The sequence below is a fragment of the Hydra viridissima genome, unplaced genomic scaffold, assembly GCF_058129835.1.
Source record: "Hydra viridissima isolate aposymbiotic clone 2 unplaced genomic scaffold, HvirCarnegie_v1 scaffold_7, whole genome shotgun sequence".
NCBI classification, from domain to species: Eukaryota; Metazoa; Cnidaria; class Hydrozoa; order Anthoathecata; family Hydridae; genus Hydra; species Hydra viridissima.
Window position 1 is genome coordinate 847203 of NW_028324306.1, and position 25587 is coordinate 872789.

General features: G+C 29.5%; 5 protein-coding genes across 16 annotated transcripts in view; 4 read left to right on the forward strand and 1 right to left on the reverse strand.

Annotated features, from left to right (window-relative positions):
* Positions 1-1984: 1984 nt before the first annotated feature.
* LOC145184365 (sphingosine kinase 1-like) lies at positions 1985-5667 on the forward strand. 3 transcript variants are annotated; one of them, XM_090093072.1, is made up of 6 exons: positions 2253-2411; positions 2493-2768; positions 2845-2988; positions 3104-3198; positions 3689-3804; positions 4355-5667. In XM_090093072.1, exons 1-6 carry the CDS (start codon positions 2390-2392, stop codon positions 5139-5141), a joined length of 1440 nt encoding a protein of 479 aa, XP_089949198.1. In that variant the 5' UTR covers positions 2253-2389; the 3' UTR covers positions 5142-5667. The 3 variants fall into 3 exon arrangements, with proteins under 3 accessions (XP_089949197.1, XP_089949198.1, XP_089949199.1); XM_090093073.1 differs by having other exon boundaries at positions 2289-2411; positions 2489-2768; XM_090093071.1 differs by having other exon boundaries at positions 1985-2768.
* Positions 5668-6113: 446 nt separating this feature from the next.
* LOC145184151 (prefoldin subunit 1-like) lies at positions 6114-6568 on the forward strand. Its single transcript, XM_080059763.2, has one exon. The coding sequence runs from the start codon at positions 6169-6171 to the stop codon at positions 6526-6528; it is 360 nt and encodes a 119-aa protein (XP_079915889.2). The 5' UTR covers positions 6114-6168; the 3' UTR covers positions 6529-6568.
* Positions 6569-6660: 92 nt separating this feature from the next.
* LOC145184085 (adenylosuccinate lyase-like) lies at positions 6661-11018 on the forward strand. Of its 4 annotated transcripts, none has more exons than XR_016454125.1 (10): positions 6661-7299; positions 7399-7602; positions 8712-8756; positions 9229-9308; positions 9510-9681; positions 9769-9910; positions 10015-10232; positions 10302-10509; positions 10589-10765; positions 10836-11018. XR_016454125.1 is itself a non-coding variant. In XM_090093075.1 (10 exons), exons 1-10 carry the CDS (start codon positions 7165-7167, stop codon positions 10920-10922), a joined length of 1437 nt encoding a protein of 478 aa, XP_089949201.1. In that variant the 5' UTR covers positions 6661-7164; the 3' UTR covers positions 10923-11018. The 4 variants fall into 4 exon arrangements, 1 of the variants encoding a protein (XP_089949201.1); XR_016454124.1 differs by having other exon boundaries at positions 10329-10509; XR_016454123.1 differs by having other exon boundaries at positions 9769-9906.
* Positions 11019-12915: 1897 nt separating this feature from the next.
* On the forward strand, positions 12916-15064 carry LOC149885512 (uncharacterized). The gene is made up of 2 exons (XM_090092374.1): positions 12916-13308; positions 14488-15064. The coding sequence occupies exons 1-2, from the start codon at positions 13177-13179 to the stop codon at positions 15037-15039; spliced, it is 684 nt and encodes a 227-aa protein (XP_089948500.1). The 5' UTR covers positions 12916-13176; the 3' UTR covers positions 15040-15064.
* A 2340-nt stretch (positions 15065-17404) lies between these two features.
* The window catches only part of LOC145184556 (uncharacterized), a 47745-nt gene continuing 39562 nt past the window's right edge, over positions 17405-25587 (reverse strand). For 4 of the 7 annotated variants that reach the window (XM_090092372.1, XM_090092368.1, XM_090092371.1 and 1 more), the window contains 13 exons: positions 22068-22259; positions 21674-21960; positions 21498-21594; positions 21295-21392; positions 20837-21046; positions 20383-20551; positions 19860-20054; positions 19504-19743; positions 19117-19320; positions 18889-19023; positions 18260-18724; positions 17924-18138; positions 17405-17844 (listed from right to left, as the gene is read on the reverse strand). In XM_090092372.1, the coding sequence (XP_089948498.1) occupies positions 17743-17844; positions 17924-18138; positions 18260-18724; positions 18889-19023; positions 19117-19320; positions 19504-19743; positions 19860-20054; positions 20383-20551; positions 20837-21046; positions 21295-21392; positions 21498-21594; positions 21674-21960; positions 22068-22259 (2609 nt within the window). In that variant the 3' untranslated portion in view covers positions 17405-17742. Of the gene's footprint in view, positions 17845-17923; positions 18139-18259; positions 18725-18888; positions 19024-19116; positions 19321-19503; positions 19744-19859; positions 20055-20382; positions 20552-20836; positions 21047-21294; positions 21393-21497; positions 21595-21673; positions 21961-22067; positions 22260-25587 lie in introns of those variants that run through there. The other 3 variants (XM_090092370.1, XR_016453947.1, XR_016453946.1) reach the window with 3 other exon arrangements.

The window sequence follows — 25587 nt, forward strand, 5'->3', positions numbered from 1 at the left end:
AAACATTTGTGCCAATAAAATGAAGAAATGCTTAGTATAATGTTGCAAATCATCTTTAAGCCTAGTTTCTAAAAAATCTAATACAGCTCTTGGGACTCGATACTGCTCTCGAAAAACGTTGTCAGAAACATCTTCGTTAAAAAAGCGACCATTAAACTAAAATGATATTGAAAAACAAAACAAAAATATAATTTCTGCGCCTATTTAGTTTGATTTCTGATTTTGTTCGATAAAAAATCATTATATATATATACATATATACATATATATATATATATATATATATATATATATATATATATATATATATATATATATATATATATATATATATATATATATATATATATATATATATATATATATATATAGTAATTTTAAGTAATGTTTTAAACACCAACCTCTCGAGGCAATCGGTGGCGAAGCTAATTTTCTGCAACTTCGAAATCTAAGTCTTCGCCCGAAAAAATTAAATTCATGTTCCTACTTTAATTTTACACAGCTTTTTTAAACACCAAATACTAGAATGTAAAAATATTCATAAAAGTAGAATAGACAGCACAGCATACTTAATGACTAATAAAATTCATTAATTAGGCCTAATAAATAAAAATTACAATAAAAATTACTATTATATAACTACTATGTACTACGGATAAAAAAGTTCGTGAATTTTAGTGACGTATACGTTTTATGCTTTATAGCAATGGCCGAAAAAAATACAAACAGCGATAAATTCTTCGAGATTACGAACTTTTTTTCGTACGTGAAAAATTGCGTTTTTACGAAAGATTTTTTTTCTCGAAAAAAACTTCGAATTGTTTATAGCATTGGCCCCTGGTTTTAGCATTATCGGAACATTTCCAAAAAAGTTATTAAATTACGCATAAAACTATATTTTTTAGATAAAACGAATATTTTGAGGCTCAAATTTACCTGACCATTTTTACCTGATTAAACATTCGATTTTTAAAATAAAGAGGATCAGCTTTAATTATATAGGTAAAAGATATAAGAAAAATGGCCGGCCAAGCTTCAATTCAAAAATCTTTGAAAAATGACCCACCCTACTGTACGATTTTTCTAATTGTGGTCTAATTCCCTGTAAAAGCAAGGTAGTGACCTTGAGAAACTCAATAGTTAGTTTATAAGATCACATTGGTGACTAGCAAATTTTGGAATTAAGCGTTTTTACATTATACGCTATCAGACTGAAACAGAGCGGTAGCATCTCGAGGAATGCTCGAGTTCTAGCAACTTTTAACTTAGAAGCTAACCTAAAAAATCGTTAGATTTTAAATAACTTATGGAGGAGCTGGTGTAGAGGTGCATAAACAGGAAATCATCAGGATGACTTCCAGTTTACCCAAGCTTTTATTGCAACTTCTGTAGCAAGGAAAATGAGAAAGAACAAGCACATCACAGCTGCAACGAAAAAAGTCGTCTAATTCTATTTTAAAAAGCTCTGTTTACATTATTTACAGAGATGTATGTCAAAATTAATGACAAATATAGTAATTTCAAGAAAAATATATCTGTATGAAAACAATAACTATCAGCAACTACAATTTTTTGACAAATACGCGACAAAACTGGATAGGATCGATTTTTTCTAATTTCCCACAAGTTTGGAGACGTTCTTTAATTGAAATTCCTAATAAAAAAAGATAAGAAAAAAATAGTTCATTAACAAATGCACATCACTTTTGAAAGTAAAACATAAGCTCAAAATGTAACTTCTAATGCAAATATGTGAACAGCTATGGAAAGTAAAGGAGTACTAAATTACGTATAAGTGAATGTACTGCATATATACATATATACATATATATATATATATATATATATATATATATATATATATATATATATATATATCTATATATATATATATATATATATATATATATATATATATATATATATATATATATATATATATATATATATATATATATATATACTTTTAATAGAAGTTCATTTTCAATAGCAGTTTATTTTCTCACAAGGGCTGCTCTTTCTTGTAATGGTATAAGTACTGTGTAAAATTCAGTAGGTTTAATACTAACTGCATAAAAATTATAAAATTTTTTCCTTTTCTCAAATTAAAATGTAATTGGAAGGTGTTCATATTAAATTTGAATTGCCTTTTATTAGTGATTCACTACTGGCAATGATCTGTAATTTGTAACACAAATAGCCTTTTAAATAAACTTTAAACTTCTTTGGATTATATAATTTTTGTATACATTGCAGTTTATCATTTTAGGGCATTCAAGATAAAACATTTATTTTATACTGTTTCCCAGTACTTAGTACCTATTAATTTTTAGGCTTGTTAATATTCTACATACAAACATAGTTTTCTTAGATCTTTATTCAGGAAGAAATGGAGGAGAAACTACTTGAAGGTGAGTTTCAAATGCATCCAAAAAATGGTGACATGTTTTTGGTTCAACTAATGCGTCAAAATATTATTTTTTACAAGAAAGATCCTAAAAGCTCATTGAAAGGATTTACGTCAATTTTACTTAAAAATGTTATTGGCTGTAAAGTTTATGAAAGTTGTGACAAACAAGATCCTTACCCATGCTTTAAAGTTATAACAATGGTTAAAAAGAAAAAGGGAGTAAGGATAAAAGAAAATATAATATTTCGAATTGTTGATTATCATTATAAAGAAGGCAATGTGGCAATTGCTGAGCTTTGGATGCGTACAATACTTTGGTTACTTCAGGAGCCTGACATCAATACTCAGCTATTGAAAGGTAAGTGAAGTCGAATATAAAAATGTTTTTTGTTTTGAAAACCTTTCAAACACTGTAAATGGTGAGGGATTTTTAGAAAAAACTGATTGTCCACAACCAAAAAGATATTTAGTTGTCATCAATCCCAAAAGTGGTCAAGGGAAAAGTGAAAAAGTCTTTCATGAACAAGTTGAACCATTTCTTAATGATGCCAATATTACATATGAAACATTAATTACAGGTTTGAAAAATATGTATTTTTAATTTTCTGTTTGGTTTTGAGTAATTGTTCTAGCATAAAAATGAGATTTTTATTTATTTTTTCTTTAAACTTTTTTTTTATTTTGATTTGTTAGAATATGCAGGTCATTGCAGAAAAATGGCTTCCACATTTGATTATAAAAAGTATGATACTATAGTTGTTTGTTCTGGTGATGGATTACTACATGAGGTAAGCAAAATAAATTACTACTGAAAATTTTTTTTATTTTTTAACATTATTATTGTACAAACAATGATTTCAGAAATCATTTTTCTTGCTTTTATTGAATACTTCTTACTTACCTGATAATTATTCAAACTATAAGAGAAAGAAATATTCATTGATTTCAGATAGAGTTGACTAATCTTGCTTGTAAACAAATTGTAGAAGCCACTTTATTTACAAAAGATGTGCCAAAATTAACATTGCAGGATTTCAATTTTCAATAACACTTCTAGTTCTGTAAAATACTTTCCAGAATCTTTTAGTTACTTATGCAAAGTGTGAAATATGACTTTCAAGTAGTATTTCATGCTTTCATCAAAAAATTCTACAAAGTAAGAATTTTAAAAGTGTGTTTATGAACCAAAAATTAAAATAATATTCAACAGTTTTTTGTTATCATAATATATTTATTTTTCTGGAGTATTAATCTCAAATATATTTAATTCTTCTCTAGTATTTTAATGGAGTGTTTGATCGCCATGATTGGAAAGATGTATTAAAGGTTCCAGTTTCTATTCTGCCAACAGGATCTGGAAATGCTCTGGCTGCATCTGTGATGTTTTTTTCAAAGTAAGTAAATATACAAAGAAAAAAAAACTGACACATTTGTTAGAATAATTAGAATAAATTAAAAAATTGATTAGAATAATAAGAATAATTAGAATAAATTAGAATGAATTAAAAAATGTTCTCTTTCAAGTAAAAAACATTGTGTTTGCAAATAATCTGACTATAGCGTGTAATAATATTTTCATTGGAGCTTTTTAACATACAACACTAACACATTTATAAAGAAATTTTTTATAAACAAAAAATGTTCTGATATTCTTTTCATGTTCTGTAATCTTTCATGTTCTGTAATTTATTTAAATAGTTATTTTAGTCAATAGTCATAAAACACATTTTACTTTTCTGTTTTTATTTGTATTTACATAATAAGGTTCTTCTGAGTACTAATTTCATGTGTTATGAATTTCCATTTTAATTGTCATCATAGTGTCATTGCAATAATTCTCATAAGCATTCATGATTTTAAAGCTTGTTATGGTGTAATGGAGTGATAATGATATAAATTGTTAATGAAATATGTCCTTTTTATTTTATTTTTATTTTGGTTTAGAGAAGCTTTTGAAATCACAAGTGCAGTTTTTATCTTGCTCAGAGGAAAACCTCACCCTCTTGATCTATTTTCCATACAAAATGAAAAAGAAAAGCGTTTTGGATTTCTTAGTGTGACATGGGGAATAACATCAGACATAGATATTGAATCTGAAAAATTTCGAGCTTTAGGCAGTTCAAGGTTTACTCTTTGTTTCATGCAGAAACTTTTTCAAATGAGACATTACAAAGGAAAGTTTGAATATTTAGAATCTAATGAAAGCCTTTGTGATCAAGGTGCCAAAGCGATTGACTCTAAAGATGATGTGCTTAAAGAAGGCGATGTAAAAAGTTGTGACATTAATGAAATAAACACGTCAGCTGATGCACAAACTAACCCAAAACAATATGGACCTCCTAGCTCACTTGTTCCTTTAAACTCTAAAGTTCCTTTAAACTGGAAAGTGGTTGAGGACAATTTTATAATGCTGAACTTAACATCAATTTCACATTTAGGATTAGATCTGCACAGTTCTCCTGGTTCGTTATTTAATGATGGCTGCTTGAATGCACAGTTTGTTTTGCTTGGAATAAGTAAATCTAATATTTTAAAAATGTTTCTAAAAATTGAAAATGGCGATCATGTAAATATGCCAGAACTTTACACTAAAAACATAATTGCTTTTCGATTGACACCATCTCCTGACAGAATTGGTCATATTGCTGTTGATGGAGAAGAAGTGCATTATGGGGTTATACAAGGAGAGGTTTTTCCATCACTGGGAAGTGTTATAGTATGTTATAATTAAATTTTTTTATTACTGGTCTGTTTTAAAGATCAATTTGTTAACTTTGAGATATACCGATTGTTCAATGAAAAAAACAAAAAAAAGTCAATCACAATATTTATTATTATTTATTGTTAAGAATTTTTGTTTTTTTTTTTCTTCAATTTTTTAATATTTGTTTTGATTCATACTGAAATAAATTATGTTTGCATTTTGTATAACTTTTGCATAAATCTTATAACTTTTACATGAATTTTGTAAATATTAATAGCATATTTCCAGATCTAAAGTTCAATTTTGGCTTCATTTTTAGTCTGTTATGTCTTTAAGATATTAAGTTATCTTTAAGATTTTGATAAGTAATTATTTTTTCAGATAACAATGTAATTTGTATTTACTTTTTTTACCAGAAATAAATTTAAGCTGGTGTAACTTATATAAGGTATATATATTTGATTATCTTTAAGTATTTTAATTGTGTAAGCATTTTCTGCTTGTTATTTTTAAGATGATGTATGATTTTTAATCAAATCAATTTTTATTTTTTTAACTCTTGGTGTCATCTTCAATTATTTCATTATCAAATCTATATTTTTTTCTCTCTTTTATATTTTTTAAGGTTTAGTAATGAATCTTTTTTATGTCTTCATTGTTATGTTTTAAAAATAATTTTAAAATATTGTTTTTTTTTAATATATATATATATATATATATATATATATATATATATATATATATATATATATATATATATATATATATATATATATATATATATATATATATATATAATTTAAAAAATTAAGTGTCATGAAAATAATTTGAAAAAAAATTATACTATTTCATGAAAATAGTTAAAAAGTAATTATAATGTTTCAAAAAATATTTTTAAAGGTTTTAAAAACAATTAAAAAGTTGTTAGATTTATTTTTATCAACACAATATGATAAAAAAAAACTAATTGTTGTATAAAATGTTTCAGTTTTATTGAATAACTTTTAATTTTTAACAAATAAAATAGAAAAATTTTACAGTTTAGGTTTCTAAAATGTCAAACTTTGATTCAGAACTGAAAAATGCTTTCCAGCAACTCCAACTAAAAGTGGCAGTTACAACGCAGCAAGTTAAATTAGCAGAAGCACAAATAGCTCAAATCAGTAGAAATATCACACATGCAAAATTGACTGATCAAGAGCTTTCTTTACTTCCAAAAGAAACTAAAACATATCAGTCAGTTGGACGAATGTTTATATTGGAACCGATTGATCATGTTCGATCTAACTTAAAAACAAAAATTGAAGAGGGAGAGTTGAAAATAAAAGCCATAGAGCAAACAAAAGAACGATTGCAAAAAAATGTAAAAGATCAAGAAGATAGTATTCGTGAGATGCTGTCTGCCAGACATTGATTTGTGTAGTTACTGTGTTCAAATAAAATGTCAATAGCAACTCTTCTCGTTTTGTTTATTAATGTAAATAATAGCCTAATAAATAAGAAAAAATTTTCATGTAGCAAGTTAGTTTTCCGTTCTTTCTTTTGTTTAGGAATATAAAACCTTCTTTAACACATGTTATGTAATTATAAAATATTTCATAACACATGTATAGTGTTGGGGAGTTAAACATTAATGTAAAGCTATTACACTTTTTAGTAACTCAAAGTATTAATGATTTCTTTTTTAATAAGGTGTACTCCATATATGCTCCATATATGCTCCATATATACTCCACTATTACAATGATGTATTATCTTAGATTTTGAGTACCATTTTGTGGAATTTTATTAGGAACTTAACGTTTGTTCACTATTACACTAAAGGAAATAGGTTGTCTCTAAAACAATAAAATTACACTTTGGAAAATTTAGAGTGTTTTTTTAATAATTAAGGATTGTTATAGTATAAAAAATGCATGCTTGTTATTGGTAACATTTACACTCTTCATGTTTTTTGTCCAAGTTTTGTATTTTGAAATATTGTAAAAAATTGATAATGAAATTGAAATTTTTTTACAAAAAGTAATTTTGAAATTAGTTCTAACACGTCATGATGAGTCACATGACATATCAAAGTCAATTAACTACACGATATGCTAGTAAGGAAATGGGTTACAACTTTTCTGATCAAAAAAAATTTTCTACATGGCGAAAACTGTGGGTCATCTTGGCAAAAGCAGAGCAGGTTGTGTTTTTTTATTGACCAAGTTTTATAAATATTCACTAGAATTTTCGTATATACAGCAATATAACAACTCAAAATACTTGTGTTTTTCTTCCACAGAAATTAGGTCTAAATATTTCCGATGAACAAATAAAGCAAATGGAAGAAAATGTAGATAAAATTGACTTTGAGATGGCTGCTAAAGAAGAAACATTATGTAGACACGATGTCATGGCACATGTACATACATTTGGACATGTTGCACCACTGGCTGCTCCAATAATACATTTGGGTAGTACCTCCTGTTATGTAGGTGATAATGCTGTAAGTATTTTGGATCAGTTGCAACATTTTTTTCAAATTTTTTGCCAAATATTTGATTGTTTTTTAGATTGATTTTTAGATTTTTGCTAAACTTTGTTTTGTTTTTTTTCCCAAAGTGCGATAAGTTATAACTCATGGTAATTTTTCTTGCTAAAGCACCATAATAAGCACCAGTTTTTTTTAAAAAAACCAGAATCAATAATGTAAATTGCAATAACAAAGGTCTTTCTAAAAAAAAAGGTTGTTTTTGCAGTATACAAACATTCCATCAACAATATGTTCAGTACCTCATGGAGAAGGGCTGCTAGCTCTAAAAACACCTGAATCTTTCATTGTTGAGTTCAGCGAGGAAGAATCTCAGGAAGCTTGTAGTAAACCAACAACCTTACATGAATCAAATTATCTACCATCTACATCTGATGAACTGTAACAATCTGATGAAATCTTGGTCTGAATTAGAAGAATCCTGGCAAGTGATGTTTATACATCTCTATACTATGACCATCAGAAAGATCATATTCCATTCTTTATTCAGGAAGGTGAAATTGTTGTTTGTAACAACATCTTTGGTTTAATATCAGTTATCAACATTAGTTATAATCCAGCTAAGTGGAGATAATTGTTGCTTCTACAATCAACATTGTTTTCAATTTGTGGTATACTTAAAGTGGTTGGTCACTGCACATTATTATTAATGTTGATCCTAAAAGAGACTGTCAGCTTCATCAAATATTGTAAACAGACATTAAAAATGTTAAGTGTACAAAGTTGTAGCCAATTATTTACTTATTAACTGTATTTGGAATATGTAAACTTTCCATTTACACAAAAGCCAAGTAACAAATTTCGTTGTTATGTTTGAATTCAGCATGTAAAGTTCTTTAAGAAGTGGCACATTTCATGTGAAAATTTGTAGAACAGTGTTATCATATTTGGATCTTTTTTGTTTATTTTACATACTATATTATGTTGTAATTTTGTTGTTGTTTATGTTCACTTTGTTAGTTTGGTATGGATAAATTTAAATTATTTGCATTATAACTACAATTTGCAAATTGTTGGACATAACTTTTCACAATTATTTCTTATAGTTATTTGTTTTGTCTTAGGATTTAATTATAATCAAGGATGCATTTGATATTCTCTTACCCAAGGTAACAATAAAATGTTGAAATTTTCTTTGAAATATTTCTAATAAACAAAAAAAAATTAAAAACTATATATAATTATAAATTACAGTAATTATGATTATAATTTTAGTTATGTAATAATAATTTTAATTATGCTATAAGATAATGATTAAATTTTTAAAATTTTTGAATGATTTTAAAAATTAAAATGCGTTCAAAATGATGCACAACATTCCTTATTAACATCCACAAAAGTAAATAACAGGTTGATGAAGTGAACCAATGAAGGATCTACTCTCTAAAGTGCACAAATTTCTTTAATCATCACTATCGTTGTTTTTTAATTGTGTGCATACTGTTTTTATATAGCTTAAAATGCCTTATCTCAATATGTTTTTTCTTTAAAGTCGATAGTTTTAGTTTTGAAAAAATGGTTTTTATTAGTGCAGTCTCCATTCATCGCATCTTTTTTTTTTATTATGTCTATTTTTTAAAGCTTGCTCGATGTATTGACAGGCTATCAAAGTTTGCTATGGAGTATAAGGACCTCCCTTGTCTTGGTTTTACACATTTACAGTATGACTTTTCTTTGTTATGATCTTTCAAAGGTTTAAAAATTTTTAGTACAATCGATAAAAACTTTCTGTAACTTGTTTTTACGACATTATGTAATATCGATATGGCATGGTGTTAAAACTATTTGATGATAGTATTTTATTTTTGCTGGTTTTTTTAAATTTATACGCAATGTGTTGGTTTAAGTTCAATTTTATTTAGACCAGCTCAATTAACCACGGTCGGTAAACGTACAACTTTGTGGATCAGCGATCTTTTGATGGATTTGGAAACATTAACCAGTTTAAGAAATAACCTCAAATTCCTCGGTGTTAAAGGTACAACCGGAACACAGGCTAGCTTTTTGACTTTATTTGACGGCAGCCATGAAAAGGTTCGTTCTTTAAAATTTTGGTGGACTTGAAATTCTCTTTTTTTTGTTGTTGTTGTTTCTAAAACTGTTGAATGACTTTTTCTTAAGGTCGAGGAGTTAGAAACCTTGGTGACGCAGTTGTCTGGCTTTGAAAAGTCTTTTTCTGTAACTGGTCAAACTTACCCGAGGAAAGTTGATTATAACATTCTAGCAGCTCTCGGTGGACTTGGAGCCTCTGTTCATAAAGTTGGTCAGCTTTGCTATAGAGCTCTTGTCTCGATTTTCTCTTTGTTACCTTAATAAGCTTATAATTTTTTCAAATTAGAATCTTTATCTATTTATTTATATATACAGCTATGCACAGATTTGCGCATCCTTGCCAGCATGAAAGAAATAGAAGAGCCATTTGAAAAAAACCAGGTTGGTTCTAGTGCTATGGCTTACAAACGAAACCCCATGCGAAGTGAGCGATGTTGCGGGCTAGCAAGGCACCTCATGGCACTTGTGTCAGATGCCCAAAATACTGCAGCAGTGCAATGGTTCGAAAGAACTTTAGATGACAGCTCGAATAGGTTTGTGTTCATGTTTCACCAAGTTTTCGTTTGAATGTATTAATTTCCTATATGTTCCTCTCTTATTAGTTTGTTCAACATATTTGATATTTAAAGACGGTTGTCTATTCCTGAATCGTTTCTAACTGCTGACGTCATCTTAAATACGTTACAAAACATAAGCGAAGGATTGGTTGTTTATCCGCGTGTTATCGAAAGGCACGTGGCTCAAGAACTACCTTTTATGGCAACAGAAAATATCATAATGGCTATGGTCAAAGCTGGGGGTAGCAGACAGGTAATGATAAAAACGTATTATAACTTTTCTTTTAAGTGCTCTTTAAAATTTGTATGTTATTATTCTTTTTTTACTATAGGAGTGTCATGAAGAGATCCGTCTGTTGTCTCAAATTGCTTCAAAGGAAGTCAAAGAGCATGGAAGAGATAACAATCTAGTCTGCCTAATAAGAGAGGCCAAATATTTTTCATTAATTCACGATGAGTTAGATCAATTGCTGGACGCTAAAACATTTATAGGACGAGCTCCAGAACAGGTAACACTTTTCTTGATCCCATCCTAATAATTTGGAAACTTCACGCTTGATATCTTTTAGCGTTTTTTAGGTTTTGAAGTTTCTTGAAACGCACGTCCGTCCTGCACTTCTGCCTTACGCCGATAAACTTGATGGAGTTGCGGAAGTCCGGATTTGAACATTTTGATTTTCTTTTTCGATTCCTGATAATCTTTGGTTTTTTTTTTGTTTTTTTTTGATTGGTTAAAAATATAGACTCTTTTGATTGGTTAAATCTTGTTTGTTTTAAGAAGGAATAATAAAGGAATAATGATGTTAGACCCATCGTTGAAGAGTTTATTCAAAAAGATTGTATATTAAGCAAGTTTTGATTGGATTCCTTACTTTGAAATCTCAAATGTATTCAACCTTCTCTGGTGGTATCCTCGTCATGCTCTCACTAATCTTCACAAAAGATGATTAATTAGAGCATAACGTTTATGTTTATTTTAAAGAAACGGCACCGAATATAAACGAATACCTTTCATTTAAAGTTTTCCGTTATCTAAAAATTCGTGACTCTCATGATGACGTTGTTTTTATTTATTGTTACTTGCTAATCATCATGTTTTAGCAGCCATTATGAAACCTGTTGAAATAATACTTTTTCAGTGTCTACAGGGGTGTCTATAAGATAGAGGCATAAAAAACTTAATCATCTTTAAAAATAAAAAATTTGGTGCGCTCTTCATCTGCTGCCTTAGCAGCCTAGGGGTCTCATCCAATAGATTCGATTCTTTGGTAATAAAGTGTTAGTGTGCGTGATACACACAATAAGACTTTTAGAGCGTTATGGTCTTGATAATATTGCTGATCTGACCCGGTTTCTCGCCTTAAGTCTGAGAATACTGTTAATTAGATTGCGAAGGTGCTGAGTTTTGTGGCCAGAGTTTTCCTCGCAACTTGTTATAAATTTTTTCAAGGTAAAGACTACCCAAGGTAATGGATAGGCTATCTAGATGTCCTACAGTCTGGTCTGAACGTCTAACAGTCGATATTAAAACCCATCCCACGTTCATGCGGTCATTTAGGTAGCATGTACTTCAAAAAGATGGTAAAAACCTGCAATTAAATCTTAAAAATCAAGGGCTTAACTATCTATAAAATTTTTATGTCTCGCCTAACCTGTTAATATCAATAGCAACTTGCCTATGATCTTTATTCTTATTTTATGAGAACTGTTTCTGTTCATTTGTTTTTTCGTTATCATGAACTTCATTTAAAGACTAATCAGTTTTCAACTTTTCCTCTTTTTACATGAACTCGGCGAAGAAACAGAGACGATCTGACTTTAAGATGTTTAATGCTGAAAGTTAATCCTATAAAAACTTGTACATTTTCCGGTTAGGAGAATAGCATAACTGGTTATTTGTATTATTGTATAAGTTACTAAACAACTTTGTTAAGAAATAATTTGATTCAACGTGGATCCCAAGTTTCCTAGGACCAAAAAAATAGCATATTTGAAACTTTTTCAGGCAATAATTTGATAGTTAATTTTTGTTTGCTTGGACTTAAAACCATATTTATGCAGGAGATCATCAACTTAATGTTAGAAGTTAATCAATTGGGCGGATCTTCTATCAACCCTTTCCAGTCCTTTTAACTGTTGACTTCACCTGTGTTGAAAAGATCGTAGAGTTTTTTAAAAAAAATTCTTTTGTATTCTATTTTGATTTCTGATATTTTTATTTTATATATATATATATATATATATATATATATATATATATATATATATATATATATATATATATATATATATATATATATATATATATATATATAAATTCATATCACACCAATTTACCTACCAAATCATTTTGTATTAAATCTATAATATATATCTTTAACCAATTCAATAAATATCAACCAAAGTTATTTCAATAAATATCAATAAAAAAAAAAACAGCACAGAAAATTGCTCTTTTTTTTTTATAAAAGCTTTGTTTAAATCAATAGGATATAGATGTATCATTCCGATGGTGTCTACATTTGTTAAAAAAAAATTGTAATGAAGAACAATTTTAAATGACATGCGCTCGATTTATAAATAACTTCAACAAAAAATAACTGCATAGGATTAAGTGTACTTCCGCGTTTACGTGGAAATGATTTTAATTATTTTAGTTATGCTAATTATCTAGCCATTTAAGATGAAATCATAACTCCTAATGACTTTTATTGCAAAGAACAAGAGGCTTTTTAAAAAAAAAGATTCATTTCTAATTTTGGAACTATTGTGGAAATTGTATAGAGCGGCTCAACTATTAAATGACTTTATCAAACGTAAAGTGCACCGTATTCATTTTATCCAAAGACCATCACCAACTATTTTGAACAGCCAATGACTATTAGATGCAAGATTTAATTTTGTACATTTATAAAGAAAAATGGACCTCAAAATTCCAGAATCAGTTTTAATGAAGGATGAAACAACCATAGACGTGGCACAAAACTTGGTTACTTTTATGACGGACGCCACATTTAAAATAAAGACGATACTGAATGAATGTCCGTATTACGTAAGTACCTTTACTTGAGGAGACTAAAAATTAATTTTAATGCATCAATTTCTTAGTTAACAGCCTTTAAGATTAGTACTAGACTTTTTCCTGCTGAATATAAAAATCCAAATCTAAGTTAATTAGGGAAGTTTATTTTACAATTTTTTTCACGTTTCATTTTAAAGAAAATGATAAACAAAACAACCATATTATGTCACCAAAACGAGTTTTAAAGATATTTCTCATAAATTTTCTTTCTGTTAGATAATTTGAATTATTTTTAGGTGACATTCGATTCCCAGCAAGCACACAACGTTGAAACAACGTTGAAATAACGTTGATCAACGTCGATCAACGTTATTTCAACGCTGTTTTTAATGTTATGGTGCTTGCTGGGTAATTTATAAAAACAAAAAAAAAAACAAAAAAAAAATAAAGCGAAAACCCCGAAATGAACATGAAGTTTGAAACGGGCATAAAAATTTTTCTTTATCTTTATGGCTTTTAGTAATGCAAATATCGATTAGCTGAACGGTCATTACAAAACCCGTTTTAAAAATTACAGTTTTTAAACTTCAAAATAAGTTAGAAAATATTCAAGTGATTCCTTTTTTTTGAATATTGAAGCAAGACAATTTAGCCCATAAAATATTAAATTTCCTCATTAAAAAGCAATATTGATAACTTTTCTTTACAAATAAAACTATATATATTGTATTGTATTACATTTTATACATTGAAAGCTAATAATCTTTTCCTTTTTATGATTACTTTAGTATTTTATCGAACTTCGGTTAATTTCAGTAGCAAAGTTAAAATTAAACGGCAGGAAGCCACTAAACAACAACATACAAGCAAAAAAAGATTCTTCTAATGAAAATGGAATGATAATTCGACTACAGCAAATAAGCCATAGTTGGTACATACGTGGGGAGGTGTTTCGAATGACACCTTTTTCACAATGAATTAACAACAAATGTTCATTCAAAAATTTTATTTCATTTTCAAAATACAACCATTTTCTATATAATTTTTACATAAGTTTAATATAAGTTCTATATAATTTCTATATAAGTTTTATAGGCATAAGAAGTTTTTTGTTTCAATATATATAATTTCCTTTTTAATATATTTGCACAAATCGTATTTATAATGTATTATTATGTACATAAAGAGGATTTTGATTTTTGTAAACAGGCGAAAGTAAAAAGACTCCAATCTGCAGAATTAACACAAAAGGAAATAAAGTCAATTAAAATAAACGATGCGTTGATTATAAAAGAAGAAAATTTAGCTCCACCGAATCGAAAGCGAAATATAGATAATTACCATCGCAACTCTCTTTCTTTTGCCAATGACCTGAAAGATTTCCATCCGTGCATTGTTAAAAGCAATCAGAAGTTGCTGAAAAATGATTTTATGATAAAAAAAGCAAGAATGGAATACCCAATGAAAATACCACATTCGAAAAAGGCTACCAAAAATTTCCTGAAGTGTGTTGACGTTCTAAAAGAAGATTTCTCGTTTTCCTCTTTTTATGGTTCAATTAGATGTGGTTCGAGTTCAGAGTCTAAACAATATAAATCCGAACCATCGAACGAAAATGCACTTTTCAAAACCTGGAAATCGAAAACTGTAAGCTTTCCCAATATCTTAGCAACTTGCGAAGCGAACTTCGACGAAATAACTGATTGTATCTTATTGACGGAGGTAATTCCGCAAAATGAACTTAGAAAGTATTTATTATGAAAGAATCAGTTTAACGCCAAAAGAACTTTGGTTGAGCCTTCTTTTTCCCTTTTATTTTATGTAAGCGCGTTTTAAAATTTGATTGTTTCCAGGACTCCTTAATAATAATCTTAACTTTAAAAACTGAGCTGTGGTCGGATGTACTAAAAATAGTCTTTACTTAAAAAAGAAATTACTATATAACGTTTTCTACACGTATCTTTTCGAAATTTAATGACATTGTAAAAAAATTTTCAACAAGAGAAGTTGCGTTACTTGAGCGAACATGCGCAGTAAAAAGATTTGTGGCTTTTTGTGATTAAAAACTTTTTATTGCAGCCGTAAATGTAACTGCAAATCGAACAAACCTTTGATGTCTTATTATGTCGCAACAGATGATGCTGCTTGCGTAATATTTTATGTTTAAATTAACTTTAACAACTTTAAAGTTCTAAAAAAGGTCAAGATCAATAACCTCGAGCAAAAACAACATGGTTACATGGTTACAACTAGAACAGATTACGATGTTCAAATAAATGAAAAAAGCTACACTGTAACTGTGATGTAATAAAAACAAGTCGAGTTTATTTACATTAAAAAGAACATAAATTTTAAAAGAATATACGTTTCAGCTGATCAGAATTTTCCATATAACTCAGCTGAAGAAGATTTGATTTTGATATATAGCCTAAGCTAAAAAGCTGGAAAAACTTATGAACAATCGAGACTTCAAATATTTCATTGGCAAGAATTAGAAAGGAGCTTGGTTTTTATTAATATTCCGTTAATAACGAATACTCCGTTAATAACGAATTTCCGTTAATAACGAATACTCCGTTAATAACGAATAGTAACAGGTAAAATACAAATCTCTGCTCAATGTCTTGAAGGGTTGAAACAAAATAATATGAGGGATGCGAGATATCGCAATTTGTTTTCTGGAATCTTATCGCGTTTTATGTCTAAAACGTAAATTATTTTAAACTCAATTTATTTCAAATGACTTATAAAGAAATTTTTTACTTTATTTGCTATTATTCGTTATTATTATTTGTGGTTAAGTATGCAGTATTATAGAGTATATGCTATTTGGTGCAAGTAATGGTCAAAATGTTGCTTACAGTTGAAGTTTCATGCAATAAGAACCCAACTACAATAAAGGAGGAATTTTACAGGTTTGGTCAGAAAATGAAAAATATCTTTTTCATTTTCTTCCCATAAACAGAAAAAAGAAAGCAACATTAAGTTTCTTGATACTAGAGATATTTGTGGTTCACTTAATGCAATAGATGGGGATTCTTCTGTGATGGATCCTGTGATGACTGTCAACACAGGATGGAAAGAAGGACAAATGCACTATTTGAAATTTTCACTTGCAAGAGAATCAGTTTGAATTATCTGTACTGTTCATATCGAAGAATTTAGAAGCTTTGAGAAGCAAGCTTTGTGATAGAACACCAGTTGATCTGAGAGGGAAAAAAATGCCGTTTCAATGTAATGGCCGCCCATCAAGCAAATTGTTCACTATTATACTTCATCATGCAGTTCTCTAAATTGTTGCAATTTGAAGAACTGCATGATGAAGCCACGAATCTTTCTTCACAAAGATTGACACAAGTAAATTTCTGATTAAATTGAGGAATATTGTGGCGAATGGTGATTTCCCCACTGATCAAAATTATCACTTTCTTTGAACTTCTCATCTTGTTCTGCAAAAAAAGTTCTTAAGAGCTTAAGAAAGTTGGCTCAACTCATTGAGTTTACTTCAGTCCAATTAGATTATATTGTAACGTGGTTTGAGATGAAGATAAAATCCACTCAAAGAACGAAGAAAATTTATCAATTTAAAGAGTAGGGCTACGGGGAAAACGTTGACATTTAAGAAAACCGAAAGTTTTGGTTTCTGGACATTTGCATACTAAACCAAATATTTTTTTTTTTTTTAAAGTATACCTATATAAACTGTATAACAGTACGAATTTCAGCCTTTTCAGCACGGTTTATCCTCACTACTAGAGAATTTATTAACTCCTAAGTCGTAAATGCAATCAAATCCAATTCGCGTGTATTCTCGTCCACAAAGCACCTTCAGCCTTGGGGCAGTTTATGTAAAAGTGTGCGGCATACTGAAGCTTCCAATTTCTAAACAATAGTTTCAAATTTATCATATTTAATAATTGCAAGGTAGTTAAATGCTAATTGCAAAAATAAGTCAAATGTGAGTTTTTTTCTTTTTTTCCTCATAGGAACTTTTTAAATCAAAAGTCTGTTAAAGAAATTATAACTGAATGTGTTAAAATTCAAAAAGTCTATTTTTATCATGTTTCTAAGATAATATAAGGTCAAAAGTTTCAAATAGACGGCGGTACAATAAAAACTCAAAACAACAAAAAAAAAGTTAAATTTATTGATAACTTGTATGCGTTACAATTGTTGTAGATAGGTAAATAATATTTTAAATTAATTTTTTATTAAATATGTACAGGAGTTCCCTTTTCATAATATCGTTATAAAAAAGTTCATCGATAACAGCAAAATAAAAAACATTAAAAAACTTCTACGCGCAAAATGAACTTCTGATGTCAACGCACATCACTGATACAATTCAAGTTCTACATGCGAATCCATATTTATCTACTCGTTGCGTTTAATACCTCAATAGTACCGTCAGATTTGCAGTTGACATCATTGTAGTTGTTGCCCGGAATAAAAGTATCATTTTGATCAAGATGCCTTTATCAAAGCCGCTTTTAAAACCAAAATATTTGCTTCTTCCAAAGAAATTTCTTTCAGTTTTCGTTCTAACGCAACTATGCCGTCGCAGAACTAAATAATCATCACAGATTTACAAATACAAAAGTAAAAGAAAAGAAAAAAAAAAAAAATCATCATTTTATCGCCTTACATCATTTTCGTAGACAAAGTAGTCTAAACCTAACACCGCTTTTAACAGGTTTATTTTCTTCTCATCAACATTCTCAAAGAACTTAACATGACGTGTATCTTCGCCCTCGATGTTTCGCATTATGTACACACAATTTTCACAAAGATTAGAAAAACCCATCATCATGCTGTCCCAGTCGTCCAACCAGTCCGAATAAATTGGATTCTGAGTAACTTCTAAAAATAACGAAAAAGCAATTTAATTAGATTTGCAAACATAAGTAATGTGGATAAACTAAAAATTATCAGAGAAGATGAAATTGAAAAATTCGAAAAAGAAAAAAAAACAAAAAAAAACCAGCTCCAGTTGCGATAGTTTTGACACGAGTGGATATGAACTCCATCACATCAGCAGGTTCTTCCACTTCTTCTTGCTTGCCTATCTCCACAAATCCATCACAAATTACACCGACGAACAAATTAATCATCACCATTTGTATCAACAACATGTACGAGGCAAACATCAACGGCCCAAAAAAAGGGGCATTGTCAAAATAAGCATGAACGTCAAACTTCCCAAGAAACATTGTTGTAAGGGTAACGAAGCTTGATAGTATACTATCGAACTCCTGTAGCTTATCAACATACAAAGTGTATGCAAATGAGACGTAAGCCATAAAAATGACCAGAAATATGATTGCAAATGATCCAAGAGGAACTCCAAGTATACCAATTGTTTTTATTAACATAGATATTTGATAGTTGAAACGCAGGATTCTTAAAAATTCCAAGTTTACGAAGAACAAAGCGAAGCCCATGGAACCTATGCAAAAACTAAAAGTCATCATCATAATCATGATGATAATCATAATCATGATCATTATGAAAATGCCGATCTTAATGAACATGATCATGATAGTTAAGATCATCATTTTCATAATGATCATGATATCGATCATAGTCAAACTAAGTAAAGATTAGACTCGCCTGTGATAAGATATTCCATAGTACCGACAAATTGGAAACTAACAAACACTTCCGGATCTTCAGTGTAAAGTGCCACTGCTGCATTCACTGCAAGCATGCGTCCAATTTGCACAACAATGGCAGTCATCGAAGAAACTAAGAGGAGATTTTATAAAACATTTTCTTCGAAAAATAAGAACAACCAAGACGAAAAACTAACGTATAAGACGAAAAACTTAAAAAACTTACCAGTTACAACAACGTGCAAAAGATTCCAAACGTTAAAAATATATGTTTTAAAACCATTTCTTCGAATTGCTTTGAACATTTTATAACAACCAACCAGCGTCACAAAACTGAAAATAATGTCGAACAAAATACTTAGTTGCCCCATTCCTCCGATGTACCGATACAATCGCAAAGACTGAATATTTGAGTAAAAATTCCAACCGCCTAAAAAATTATAAAAACAAACAAAAAACAAAAACAAAAATATATATTTTTGTAATTTACAAAACTTATAAATTTTTGATTGTGTAATGGATCATATAAGCTTAGTCAAAACTGCTAGTCTGTTCATCTGTTCACAGTTTAAAAAAAGCACCTGTTCATCTGTTCGCAGTTAAAAAAAAGTACCTGTGGGAAGGATTTCGTGCAAATAGATCACAATCAACATCATGTTCGTGTTGGCATTGTATATATTAATTTCAGTAAAGAGGGCTCTTGTGTATCTATCAATCCAAAAGTTGTCTTTCATATCGTTTAAAATACGTTTTGCAAAACGTTTTGCTGGGCCAATACTAACTGAATACGACGCACCATTGTAAATTGCAAATTTGCCGGTAAATGGAAATGGATTATTTAAAACGCTTGAACCTGAAATGATCATTTAAAAAGCTTCCTATAAACATTAACGATAACAAAATGCTAAAGAAATTATAAGAATCTCAAACATAAATTTAATAAAAATATCGAAAAAGAAAAAATATTACTTTGGTACAACCAAGGATCCTCAAGACCCTTCCATATTGCCTTCCTCTTTCCTCTTCTTCTTCTAAACCTTTCGCTTTGATTTAAAGGTGGCAACCAACCTGCTTTAAAATTGAAAGTTTCTTCAACATACCAACTGTATGCAGCATTGCATTGTTCAATCAAATACTCAAAGACAGGAGCTTTTGTACATGAATCTGCAAATAGAATTTTAACTAAAAAAGTTACTAAATAAAATAAAACATTAAACTAAACTATATTAATACACTTAATTATATCGAACCATATCAAGACTTATCAGCAACATATTTTTAAATATAATTCTGCAAGTTAAAAAATAACTATCAAATTGATAATTTAGTTTCGGCATCAGTGAAGTTTAAGAATTAAAGATTTTTTTATTATACTTAATATAATAATAAACGTACCTTTCAGAAATATCTCTTCAGAATACCTTATTTGGCGGAATTCATTCACATGATAAAAAAAATATTAAAAAATAAATAAATGAAAAAAATAATTCACTTGGTTTCACTCTAATTTGTCTAATTCTGGCCATAGAAAGAACTTTTGAAGCAGAGCTATCAGCCACAAACCCTTCATCATACTTCATTTTATTGTACCAACCATCAGGAAATAAATATTCAACTACTGAATACATAATCCAATCCCACCAATCAGAAACAGTAGCTATCTAAAAAAAAACGTCATTCATTTTTTTAGAAACAGTTGATTTTACACTAAAGGTAGAAAAAAACGAGCATTTTGTTCTTAAAACGTCTTCTACCATTACGACTACCATAGCAACTTACGACTACCATAGCAACTTACGACTACCATAGCAACTTACGAATACCATAGCAACTTTTTTTGTTACTATTTTCAAAAATTTTAAATTTCTTTAAAAAAGTTAAAAAAAAACAAAAAAAAAAACGAGTATTTGAAAAAGTGTTGAAACAAAATAAAAATAATAAGAAACCCCATCCGCAGTTGGAAACGTGGTGGAACCGTCAAGCGACTTTGGACCAAAATATTCTTTTCTAATACCATTATTAGTGCACAATTGATTTACAGAACTATAAAGCTGGTAAGCAGATGGATCTAATGCTGAATATGCAACAACTAAGAATAAAACCACCAATGAGGCATGGATCAACGCTTCCTTTATAATTATCTTAATTTCTTTTTCCTAAATCAAAAAATCAAGTAAAAAAAAAATTTTTTTTTACAAAATTTTTAACAATTTTTCTGAAGGAAAAAATTTTTTTTGAAAAAAAAATATTAAACTAAAAATAAATTTCAATATAACTTAAGTCAGCTGATCCTTGTATTTCAATCATTTTCTATTTATAAAATTCCTTTACATCAGACAGGCTTTCTGTCCGTCATTGGTGCATTGACATCTGCCTACATTAACTTTAATGTGAAAAAAATTACCTTGAGTCTGGTTTTTCTTGCTTCATCTAGTTTTCTGGAATCTGGAACCTTGTATTCATTATCAAATTGATCAACTACCTCTTTGTAAATAACTCCTGCTAAAATAACATAAATAAAAAAAAAAAAAAAAAAGTTTAAAAACATTTAGTTAAAACAATTAGTTTTAAGAACAAAATCATTTGTAAAGAAGCAATCGTAAGTACCAGTGTTTTTAGATTTTTTTAATGGGTTGATAACAGAAGGCTGCATTTTTGGAGTACTCTTTAACAGCAATGCAAAAAATATTGAAAGAACAACAACCTAAATATATAGAAAGAAGAACCTGTAAAGTATGAACAACAAAAAGCCAAACAATAAATAATCAAAATTAGCCACTCACTTTTATAGTTTCAATGATAAAAACAGATTGCAAAAAAGCAAAAAGCATTGAAACCATCCATTGTTCTGCTTTAACTTTTCCAAAAGAAAAACTGTAGATGACAATAAAAAACGAGCAGGTTACAGATACTACAAATGCAACAAAATAGCCAACATATATCAACCAATGAGGTAGAGGTTTACTTTTTATGTGTATTTTTGCTTCATGACTATCTTCTTTCCCCAAAAACAAAATTGATTGGAAAAATTTTATGACTCTTAATCGCAGTGAGATTTTTTTGGTTGGACCTGTATCAAATAATATATGAAAATGATTATATAATTAAGGGAAAAAATCATGATAAAAAGAAAGCCTTTATATTACAATATATAAAAAAAAATATTAATGAACGCACTGTGATTTTTGATATTGTTGAAGACTTTATACTCCTCAGAGTTATTTCGATATGGACTGGCTTGTTTAAATAATGTAATAACAAGAAGATTCACAGGAGTGACAATTACAATACTTGTGAATGCTACTTTCAGTTGATCAACAGAGAATGTTATAAACCAAATTGTAATTGATTCTGAAGGCTTTCCAGTATCTAAATATTCAAACATTAGAAAACAACCAACTGTTTAGGTTTCGATACATTCTATACAACTGGTTGAATTTGACAGCAACACAGAAGGTAAAGATGAACACCAAAAGAAGTTAAACGCTGACAAAAATTTTCTTAAATCAAGCAGTTTAAGAAAATTTTTTAAAAAAATATTACTTATAATATTTTTTAAAAACAGTTAATATGTTTTAAATTTAGAGAAACATATATAAATAGTTCTATTCAATATCCAGACAAAATTCATTATTTTTGTAATATCCGTGTTTGGCGGAATACACACATGACTTGTATTATTAACAGCATGACTTAAAATAAATATGGCGGTCAACACATTTCAAACTTTATGTTATATTCTGTTATTTTCCTAACATTATCCTCAGAATATTACATGGTACCAGAAGTAAACCTGTGTTTAAAATAAAATGGAACAACTTAGACCATTAGAGGCATTGAATTTAAATGGCAATGTTTCAGAAAACTGGTGAAAATGGAAGCAGAGATGGAATCTTTATAAAGTAGCTTCAGGAGTCAATGACAAAATGAAGATATTCAATGTGCCATCTTTCTCCATATGATTGGCGAAGACGCCTTAAGAGTATATGATACATTCATCTTCACAAGCGAAGAAAACGATAAATTAGCACCTTTAGTTCAAAAGTTTGAATGTTATTTCAACCCAAAAAAAAACATAACTTATGAACGTTATTTATTCAATACATGTATGCAAGACAACAGACTATTTACTGACTTCTTGATTGATTTACCAAATAAAACTAAAACATGCGAGTTTGGAACCCTCGAAGAAAGCCTTATACGAGACAGAATAGTCTGTGGTATCGACTCTAAAGCTGCCAAAGAACGACTACTTCGAAACACTGATCTCACTCTAGAAAAAACAATCAACTTTATGAGAGCATATGAAACATCAAAAATACAATTAAAAGCCCTCAAAAATACAATCCAGGCAGATTCTATAAACAAACATGGAAACAGAACTAATTTTAACAGCGCTTGTCTGGTTTCGCACCCCCCCCCCTTTTTTTTTTTTGCAGATTCTGGAAGATCTTTGTCTGAAACGGAAAAAAAATGGTATTCATTTTTGTTTTTGACAAAGAAAAAGTACTCGAATTCTTCACATTTGAATATTCCATTTTTCCGTTAAAAACGACACTGCTTTTAACTCCATTTTGAAACTTTTTAATGATAATTTTAAAACCATAAATTCAAACTGCTGAAAATATTTACCTGGTTTTTACAAGCGTTAAGAAATACAAAGAACAATGATAAGTGAAGCTGTCTTAATATGAGGGGTCTCATAGCAGTTGGTATGACTATTTTATTTTCTTTTAGGATTATTCCCTCTGCTAGGTGTAGGTTATTTCTGATGGTCCAATATTTCTTTTCTTCACCGCAAAGCAATTGTCGGTGTAGGGGCCAACGATGAGTTATATAGTTTGTTATTTGAGAGAGCGCAGGGTCAAGTTTAGTGTCGTGTTGCAATTGCTTTAGTCTATCTATTGATATTGGCAAATTTTGAACTAAAGTGTGGATCATAATGTTGCAGTCCTCATTTAGGCTATCATCCTCATCAAAAATGTTGAGGTGGGCACGTGATAGAGAGTCAGCAATGTGTAGATCTTTTCCTGGAACATATTTTACTGCAACTTGATATTTTTGAAGTCTTATCAGAAGTCTTTGTATGCGAGGTGGTGCTTCTGATAGAGGCTTGTGCAAGATATATTCAAGAGGTTTGTGATCACTTTCTATGGAGACCTGTTGCCCATAGGTATATTGGTTGAAACTTTCACAAGCAAAAACTATTGCTAAAAGTTCTTTCTCTATCTGGGCATATCTCTGTTCTGCTATGGTTAAACTACATGAAGTATAGCTGATCGGGTGATCTTCTTGCATAATACAGGCTCCTAATCCATGTGAAGATGCGTCTACCTGAATCTGGACATCTTTTGAAGAGTAGAAGAATGAGAGTACAGGAGAAGATGAAAGTACTTGTTTAATTTTTTCCATAGCACTGGTCGTTCATGGTTCCATGACCAGAGTATGTCTTTTTTAAGCAGCTGGCGGAGGGGAGCTGTTATCTCTGACATATTTGGGATGAATTGTTGCAGATAGTTGACCATTCCTAAAAGTCATTGCAAATTGCAATCAAATCAATTCTTATGTCTTCATGGTTAATTATGTTGCCAAGATACTTGACCTCAGATACTCGAAATTGTATTTTTTTAGGTTGAATCTGATGTTTCTCTCACAAGCTCGTTGTAGGATTTGTTGAAAAATGATATCATGCTTGGCATTTGTTTTAGCTGCAATAATCAAGTCATCATGGATAGCCAAAACATTGGGGATATCACCAAAGTTAAGTTCAATCATCTCCTGTGCAGCATCTGATGCGCATGATATGCAGAATGGCATGCAATTGAATTTGTATCGACCATATGGAGTGTTAAATGTACATAGCTCTGAAGAAGGTTCATCTAGTTTTATATGCCAATAGCAATCAGCCATGTCTATAACAGTGAAAACTTTGTTGCCGCAAAGTTTGCTAGAAATTTCTTCTGTAGATGGAGTGGTTTTGTATTGTCTTAAAACAGACTTGTTTAGTTCTTTCGGATCAATACATAATCTTAAGGACCCATCTTTTTTTTCTATAATGAGCAATGAGTGTACCCAAGGTGTTGGTTTAGGAATTTTTAAGATAACAGTGGCTTTTACTAAATGGTCAAGTGTGCTTTTAAGTTTAGGTAGGATAGTCATTGGTACTTTCCTTGGTGAATGAACGACTGGGATTGCATTTTTAGCAACTGCAATATGATAGTTTCCTTTAACTAAACCAAGGCCAGTAAAAACGTCACCATAATATTTTAAAATGTTAGCTTTATCAATTTCAACATTGTTAATGTTTAGTATTTCAAGAGATTTGCAGGAACTTAGACCAAGAAGTGGTTTTGCATCAGACAGAGATACAACAAAAAACTGGCACACTTGTAAAATGTTATTATTTTTAACAGTTAGATTGCAAGTTCCTAGTACAGGAATATTGTTTCCTCCATATGATTTTAGTCTAGTTATTGTTTTTTTGAGAGGAGGTCTTCCAGGAATAGAGTTGTAGACATTGTATGGAATGACATTACATTGGGCTCCAGTGTCTAGTTTAAATGTTATATTTTTGTTGTTGACTGTAAAATTTGCTGTTAAATCGTTAGCACATTCCATTGATGCTGCAACATGATGAATATATAACTCTGCGACGTTGAGGTTGGTTTCCTTTTGATCAACTTGGTCTACACGAGTA